Source organism: Magnolia sinica, chromosome 9, assembly GCF_029962835.1.
Source record: "Magnolia sinica isolate HGM2019 chromosome 9, MsV1, whole genome shotgun sequence".
NCBI lineage: Eukaryota > Viridiplantae > Streptophyta > Magnoliopsida > Magnoliales > Magnoliaceae > Magnolia > Magnolia sinica.
Genome location: NC_080581.1, coordinates 39,720,338 through 39,729,559, shown reverse-complemented (window position 1 = coordinate 39,729,559; position 9,222 = coordinate 39,720,338). Strand labels below are relative to the sequence as shown.

At 39.1% G+C, this 9,222-nt stretch overlaps 1 protein-coding gene across 3 annotated transcripts in view; it reads right to left on the bottom strand.

The window, feature by feature from the left end:
* Positions 1 to 662: 662 nt before the first annotated feature.
* The window catches only part of LOC131255385 (flowering time control protein FCA), a 61,760-nt gene continuing 53,200 nt past the window's right edge, over positions 663 to 9,222 (bottom strand). For all 3 annotated transcript variants that reach the window (XM_058256080.1, XM_058256083.1, XM_058256081.1), the window contains 3 exons: positions 3,212 to 3,277; positions 3,074 to 3,119; positions 663 to 1,010 (listed from right to left, as the gene is read on the bottom strand). In XM_058256080.1, the coding sequence (XP_058112063.1) occupies positions 1,003 to 1,010; positions 3,074 to 3,119; positions 3,212 to 3,277 (120 nt within the window). In that variant the 3' untranslated portion in view covers positions 663 to 1,002. The remainder of the gene's footprint in view (positions 1,011 to 3,073; positions 3,120 to 3,211; positions 3,278 to 9,222) is intronic.

Here is a 9,222-nt window from a genome sequence, read left to right as displayed (position 1 = left end):
GGCGTAAATTTCATGTGGGGGTCCACCGTGATGTATATGGCTTATCCATGCCCTTCATCTGTTCTGCTAGCTGATTTCAGGGCATGAGCCCTCAGATCCAAAGCCCAAGTGTGTCAAGCCATAGGAAACAGTGGGAATTGAACGCCTACCATTGAAAACTTCTTGTGGGCCCCACAAGTTTTGGATCAAGCTGATATTTTGTGTTTTTCCCTTATCCATATCCGTGTGACCTTACAAACAGGTTAGATTACAAATAGACAATTTTATGGCCCCAGGAAGAAATAACCTTTCAACGGTCGAGAAGTTTTATGACCACTGTTTCTTGTGGCGTGGGCAACTTGAGCTTTGAATCAGCCTCATTACCTTTCCCACAAGCCTATTTCCTTTCCATCTCCTTGACTTGCACCCCATATGTGCAATAGTCCACATCTTCGCTTGTTCACCACATTCTAATGTGCCAAATGATCTTGTCCATCTTCAAGCACCCCACGTTACACGTGTCAATGCAGCCCATGCCTTAGTGCCAGTGCGCCTCATATGCCATATGTGGCACGTCTTCATGCGCCAATGTGATATCAACGCACCTTCCATCTTGAAGCACTCCCAAGTGAAACATGTACCAATGGGGGCACACCTCTCAACAATTTTGAAAAAAACAAAAAAAGTACAATTTCCACGCAAATTAATCTTTGCAATATACCAGACCTGAAAATAGGGAAACAAAAAGGAGAAACAAACTTTTCTTTCCCAGTTTCATGGGAAACACTCCAATTCTCTTTCTTTTTCATTTTTTTTTTTTCTTTTCTTTTTTCCCATGATTCCAAACAGGTCTCCAGGGTAAGATGTTATAGTAAAACCTCTCTTCATGAGAGAAAATCAAAGAGCATTCATGTTACATTTCCTCTTAACATTCAGTAGAGCAATGGGGTCAGATTGCCCCAATCATGGATGTTCTGTGCCGTACATTTTCTGGCAACGTGCCACCACCAATGCCATTCCGCGTCAAGCACCTGGAGATGCACAAGTTTTCAGCAAGTATTCTTCAAGGAAACAAAAAACCAAGATACAGATGGTTTTTTATAAAAAAATTTAATTTTTACTTTATTTAAAAAAAAAACCTGACTCGAAGAAACTGACATATTAAAAATATCAACGGTCGTAATAAAAATTGAAAATGATTGCATTTAGATATAGCTCATGCAGCCCATGATGCGCTGCTTATGGACATTTTCTTCCTTGGCTAAGATCATGAGTCCGAAATCGATTCTCTTTTTAAAAATTAAAAATTAAAAATTAAAAAATTAAAAAAAAAAAATAACAGAGAAAAAATAACATTACAAGTTAAGCAACCAAGCTAGCAAGCCAACTTAGAAGAGACCAGTTGATTTGCGACCCACTCGAAATCTCATTGATTCACCTAGTTTCAAGTCAGCGTTATAGGAATCATGTTCCAAACAAGAGGTATTATTACATTGATAGGAGCGAGTGTTTGTTTAGTTTGCTCTGGTCTTCAGCTCTGCCCATTATTCAGGGATGCACTGGTGGTAGATTTCTGCCCCTTCGTGCTTGGTATAGTTTGTCTGACAATTTCCCCTACACAATCATTTGCTTGCCCTTTGAAGCGTCCATGTCATAGTTGGACCGTGGGTCATGGAATATCAGTACCGCCAACATGAGACTTTTCCATGGCTGGTTCTAGAGCACAGGAAGAGAAGAAGAAGGTAGATGTCTGGTGGGCAGTAATTCTCAAAGCTCTAGCTAATCTACAATTTAAAAGCCAAAGAGGGGCATTTCTACCAAGCAACTTTTAGGGCTGTCTTTTTAAATGATAAATTTGCACAAATATTACAAATGGCTGCCCATCTGGAGATCAACCTACTTCTTTTACATGTGCTCTAGAACAGCCAATCGCAGAGGCTCACATTGACAACATTGGCATGCCAAGACAGTCCCACCTAGTACTCACCCTCAACCCAACCAATCCACACACACCTCAAAGGTCAAAGCAAGCAAAAGAGGGTTTAGAAGGGGCAATTGCCAGACAAAACAAGCAGAAGGGGCAATTTCTTGTGGTTTCAGTCGTTTGGCAGAGGGAGGGAGGGAAAGGGTTTAGAAGGGGCAATTTCTCGTTGTTTCGGTCAGTTGGCAGAGGGAGGGAGAGAAACGGTGATGGTGTGGGCATGACTACTTACATGTAAGCGGTGTTCAAGGGAGAGATTTTCCAAATATGCACACCCCGCTCTGAAAACAGGCCAGCATGCTGTTCAAATTTTTTTCACTTCACTAATCTACCATTAAAAGCCAAAAGATCAGCCTTTCTCACGGCAATTTGGTGATGGTGTGGGCAATGACTACTTGCATGTAAGCAGTGTTCGAGGGAGAATTTCCGAATATGCATACCCCACTCTGAAAACATGCTAGCATGCTGTTTAAATTTTTTTCAATAATCTACCATTTAAAGCCAAAAGATCATCCTTTCTCACAGCAATTTGGGGTTGGCTTTAAAAGGTAAATTCACAAAAGCTCTATACATGGTTGCCCAACAGACATCAACCTACTCATACCAGTGTCTTGAATTGGCAACAGCGAAGACTCGCATTGATGAATTAGCATACCAAAACGATCCAACCAGTACTAACCTCCCAACCCAACTAATACCCCCACCGGTCACACAAAAACATAGATTTCACTCGTACCAGATAATAAACACATGGACCCAAGTTGGAACTGGTGCGCATACATGTGTCACCATCAGACTAAAAGTAGAAAAGGACATGCTCAAGTTGTTAGCTGCGAAGAACAGCAGGGAACCAACACGTTTACTGAACACCGCTTCCATGCAAACACTCATAAAATGGTAACTTGAGAGAGCATCTATTATTAACTTACGAACAGAAAAAGACATTTTACTCTTGGAAAATTTTGAAAATATAAATTTATTTTGCTTTGGAGAGGGCATGTAGGATTGAACCAGCGGCCTAGACATTATGAACCTTAGGTATTAACAACATGTGCTTGAGGCTCAGCCTGGATGGGAGATGGAATTATAGCCAACAAAAGAATGGGAACAAACCTGCAGGCTTGCTTTTCCACATCCACTCTTGTGCAGCCTGTAGTCCCTGCAACCGTGAGCAAAACAAATGGCTGATATCAGGACACTACAGCTAAAGCTTGAATTCAGATGAAAATATGAATACTTTACATTGGATACCTGTTGAAAGCGAGCAGTTTCAGTGACTGAACTGTTGGATGCCTGTAATTGTGCATAACCAAGGTCCTGTAGAACAATAGAACACCCACAGGTTAGCAAAAACACTGTCCATTAATCACATAGAAGCTTCCTCTATGGGCTAATCCAAAACATACTCTCAGATGGAAAACAACTGAAATTCCTTAAAATGTGGTGTTATATGCACTCCCAAGTCCTAACAAAATCAAGATTTTCAATGTCTCAGGTGTCACATCACTACCAAGTTCTGCAAAAAATAATGATTCCTTTCATGGATCATATATGATACAGAAAATATAATTGGCTACAAGTATTGTTTCTTCCTGTGAGTATTTAATAAAACTGAGGTACCTAAAACTTCTCTATATAGTAATATTGAGTAAGCCCCAAGTGCCAGCAAGTTATGCACGTGACAAATTGTTGTCTTCAAGAAATTAAAATATTTCGATGCAATTTTACCACTGGCTAAAGCAGTGCACAGGCATAATAAGCTACACAATTTTAAAAGCTCTTCCTACAACTTGCAAGAAAGACTGAAACATGAATCATCATTACAGTAAATACAAGTGCCATTGCCAACTATATCAATGTAATTTAGGTATCCTTAAAGATACAATCATGTACCACAAGGTGACCTACATATCTCTTGGTGTTGTGGGCCCTGGAAGCCAATAATGATTGTTATTATCATGTATATGGATGACTGCATGGAGAAGATTCAAAAAGACTTTGGGAAGGCTGTGAAGAAGGGCATGAGCTCCACCTTGTGAACTATGTAGAGGTGCAAATTTTGAGAAAGGAGGTCTTGAGCTAGGAAGAACTAAGGGAAAGAATTGGACTCTCACAGCAAAATGACAGGGGTTTGGAGAAGAGACAAGCATTGTGGAGAGAGGTTATCTATAGGAATATGGCGATTCGGTAGCAAATGGTAAATACATAGATCACCGGTGTGGAAAGCGATGAGTCACATTGGTAGGAGATCTGATCAAACCGGTAATCGGATCCCATAGAAAGTGGGCAGCTTGATAGAGGAAGGCTGTAGATTTTTGGCGGATGGAGGCTCTAGAATTATATATTGGAAGGACCGACAGAGAATTCGCAATTGACAAATGCCTTCCTATCCTTATTCTCCCTGGAGATGGACAGAGAGGTGAAAGTATGAGTTCTTGCCTCTTGGGGGACTCCATGGTGTGGAATATCTCCTTCCAAAGAAACCTAAATGAGGAAATTGGAGACTTCGCATCTTTGATGAGTATCCTTCATGAGGTCAATACCGATACTTTGAGTGAGGATACCAAATATTAGAAGTGGGAGACAAATGGCTGATTCTCTTACAAGTCTATATTTGCTGAACTGTGTACTTCAGGACACCATAATCACCCCCCCACTCCAACAATCCAAGCTTTTGTGTGGATAGCCGCCTCCAATAAAATTCTTACCATGGACAATCTAAAGACGAGGTATATAGCAACAGCCAATACATATATGTGTAGGCATAGCGAGGAATCATTGGATCAACTATTTGCCAGGCAGCCAGAAATATCTGGGATCACTTATTTACGCAATTCAGAGTCAGTTGAGCGATGGATGGATCCCTTTTCAAGGTGATTCTTAGATGGAACTCAAGCCCATTGTACAAACATGGTAAAAGAATATATGGCACTGATCCCCTTTGAAATCATATGGGGAATTTGGAAAGAGAAAATGAGAGGTTTTTACTGGATAAAGTTGTCTAAGATGCTGCTCTCCTTTTCCAGCGCATCCATGGTGTTGGGATGGGTCATCAATCTCCCCAAATTCTCAGGATCCTTGGTTGCATCATTAAGAGGTGAATGGGATTCACCCAAAGAATGATCCCAGGCATTTTGATCTAATTTTCTGTTTTTAAGACTTTAGCATGTCTTGTAGAGTGATGGTAAGGTCACATTCCACCGCTGTTTACTGTTTTGATGTTTATTATGCTTTAATGAAATCTTCATCTTCTGCACGAGAAGGGGGGGGGGGGGGGGTGTTATTTTGCATATTTCATACCCACCAAACCACACCTTCAATGAATCCACATAACACTCATAACTATTTATTACCAATCGATTATTGTCATGTGTGTGTATCACATGCACGAGTAGCCACACACACACACAAACAAAAAAAAAAAAAAAACCCTACGGGCCAACTGCCAAATTCTGTATTGCGACCACCCCATGCACAAAGTCAGCCCCTAAAGAAGAATTGTCTCACACTGCCACCCTATACCCCATTCCCTTTAGAAATACACTTCCCAAACACTTTTTGGATGTTCCTCCATTTTACAGGGTTTTTTTTTTCCCCCACACACCCAACCCATCATCTTAATCAACCTCTCAAAGATCATCCTTAGTTCCCTATTTGTTTTGAAACACTCAACTCCATTAAGCTTTTGGTTCCTCCTCTAACCTTCACACCCTTTGAATATTAGATCCCAATTACTGTATTTTTGTTTTTCTCGTTCTATCTCAGAGTATCCATTCACTCGAAAGTCGAAACTCATCTACTTCCATTTCCACTATCTGTAAGTAAGCCTAGGCTTTTTCATGCTGCTCATCGTAAACCTAATTGGTTACTTCAAATTACATAAATCAATAGTTCAAACTGGATCCACTTTTTTTTTGAATTATGAGTCAAAGCAATAGAACGAGCATATAATTTGCCCAATGCCTATTACCACGTTTCTTTTTTTTTTCTTTTTTTAAATTCTTTTTTTCCTCACTTCAAACAACTCTATATAGACCAAGAATTGTGAATCAAAAAGATTGAGTTGGTACAAGTTTAAGGCTCAAGACCGGCAAGGAGAAGGCCCAAAACGGCGTGGATGGAGGTAGTAAGAAAAACTTGATGACCTATGTTCTAACTGAAGGTCTTGCCCTTGATCGAGTGGAATGGCATAACAGGATTCACGTAACCAACCCCATTTAATTGAGATAAGGCTTGGATGATGATAATGATAATAACACAACTCCATATGATGATACTAGATCTTTGTCGTGAGCTTTCCCAAGGAAGTTCCTACGATATTTATGTAGCCTTTTACAAACAAAATTGGGACTCCAATCACCCAAGGAGAAACCACTGAAATTGAGGTTTTAGAGCCCAAGGGAAGGCAACTCACTGAGCTTGGGTTTTATTCAAACCAATGCCTACTCCCATTTACTCAAACTAGATCCAATTTCTTTGTTTAATCTACTCGATACCTACTCCCACATTTCTTGTTTCCTTTTCTTTTCTTTCTTTTTTTCACTTCCACAAATTTATATGATGATACAATATCTTTGTTGTGACCTCCAAGGATGTCCCTATCATATTTCTCTAGCCTTTTTATTAGGGCTATCAATGGGCTCGGTTGGCCTGTAGACCTTCTGGACCTAGCCCACCTCGGGCCAGGCTCATTCTTAAAAATCAAGCCTGTTTCTTAATAGGGTCGGGCTTGGACTTAGATGTCTGAAAGCTCATCAACTCTGCCTGGCCCATTAGAGTTAGGGCTTTGATTGAATTTTTGTTGCTTGTTTAGGATAAGAAGGAATTTTAAGTCCCGAAGAGGGTCAAAATCAGAGGAGGAACTGCTGGTAGAGCCAAAGGCGGAGGACTGGTCGACGGTGTTGTCGTTATGGCTGGTGGAAGCCATGGTTACATGATCGAATTCGAAGTCGAGTTTAAGCCAATAAAGAACCCACTAGAGCCAACCAACGAAGATCGGCTTGTTTTTTGTTTCTTGGATCTTGAAATGAAGACACATTTGGTTGCTCCCTAAATTGTTGTTTTTTCTCATCTTAGGTATATGAAAAAGGAAGAAAAAAAAAAAAAAACCAATTCAGGCATTTTTCCCTTTTGAGATTCAGTTATCTTCTGAATTTTCTTTTTTGGTGTTTTTGGTTTCTATAATGTGGTGTCTGAAATTTCTTTTCTTCTCTCTCTGTAAATGAAAATTTTAGCTTTATAAAGTTGTTGGTTTTTCTAGGGTTTTTTTTTTCCAATATTTTTTCGAGTATTTATCATTTTTTTTAAAAAAATTTGGAATATCCGCTTTTCAGTAACGGGCTCCTCGATGGGTTAGACCCCTCCTTGTAGTGGGGATTTGACGGATCCAAAGGTAGAGTTCTTATCTTTATTAGATTGGCTTCGCTTCGTCCTTCCTTCTGACGATAGGGAAGAAATGGTTTGGAAAGTCCATAGTTTTGGTTGGTTTTTAGTTAGCTCCTTCTATAAGATGATTCTCTCCCTACTGGACGTAGATAGTGGTCACACTCAGTGTTTTAAGTATCGACAATATCGGCCGATACATCCCACAATATATCTTCTATCCCACTTGTGCAATACAAAACGCACAAGTAGTGGGATATATCCCACATGTTCGATCCGGTGAGCATTTTCGATTTTCAATCATTTTTTTTCTCTAAATCATGTTAAATCAATGTCAAATTGTTACAAATCCATGATTTTTCATGTTTTGCATGAAAAATCATAGATTGGGAGCTTCAATTTCGAGAACAAGAAAAATCAAAGATGGGGAGCTTCGATTTTGAGATTTGAAGGAGATGGGCCTACCAACTTCAATTGAATGTTGAAGATCATATAAGAAATAAGGATTTGGGTACCTCAAAATCTTCTCACAAGTTTGTGGGAGGGATTGATATACTCTCTTTTGAATCTGGACACACCAAACCCTAAACAAAGGTGAATGACGGAAAAGAAAGTGGATCCCACCTTCTGGTGTTATATGGATCAGTAAAAGTGTTTCAAACTTGGGAATTGTTCTTTTGTGTTCTAAAAGGAAATTCAAGGATAAGTTCAGCTGACAGAGATTGAGATAGATGATGGATGAAATGAAGGAAATCTAGATGAGGTAGCAACGAAGAGAAGATTATAGGGGTAGAAGATTGGACAAGCACCAATGCCTTCATGAGAACTTGCATAGTGAACGAGATAGCATGCAAGTTGGTGATCAACAACTACAGTAACAGGAATTACGTGTCAAAGATGATGGTAGATAACAGATAAATGTTGTGAGGCTTTTTTCAACTAGTGTTCAAAATATCGATATCATGTTACGTATCGCACCCTTGGGATACGGATATGTATCGGCTATCACATGCAATATATCGGTTGTATCACGTAATGTATCGTTGTTGTTGGAAACATGGGAAAACATTGGGAAATTGATCGAATTTTTCAATGAAACTTCATTTATTGTTAAAAAAGACATCAATACAAACTTAGGGCCTGTTTGGACAGTGGTATTAAATTGTATTAAATGGGATTGCATTACTAATCCCACTTTGAAATTCGGATTGCCATGTTTGGAAGGAGTGTGAGATGGGATTAAAATTAACTTTGTAGACTTTGGAAAATGAGTCTCGTGTTGGAAAGTGTGAGATGGGATTACTAATCCCATGGATGATGAATTCTTGCTTCATCCAGGTTCAATCCAAATGCAATTTGATAGTAAATCCTGGGATTTACTTTTTAATGTATACATTCCAAACATAGTATTAGAAAACATGGGATACACCCAATCCAGGGACAATACCTTACACATGCATTTATTGTAACTTCTACAATTTCATCCACCTTAATAGCACCTAATGCAGCTGGCCAAATAGGCCCTTATAAATCAAAACATTACAAAAAACAAGTGCACATAATAGGTTTTCTTTGTATGGGGTCCTAATCTATGCGCTGTCTAAATGAATTGATGTAAGTATATTCAAAGTATATTCATACAATTTATAATTGTAAGAAGATGCATGGAAACACAAGCAATACATTCAAAAGCAAAAGAAGAATCACTAGATCAAGTTACATACATGTTTGATTTTATGTTTGGATACAAAGATCGCAACTGATTTGCGAGAAATTAGAATTTTTATTTTTTTTTTCAATTTTCCACAACTCGACCCATCTCCTTCAAATCTCAAAATTGAAGCTCTCAATCTCTTATTTTTCAGGTTCTCGAAATCGAA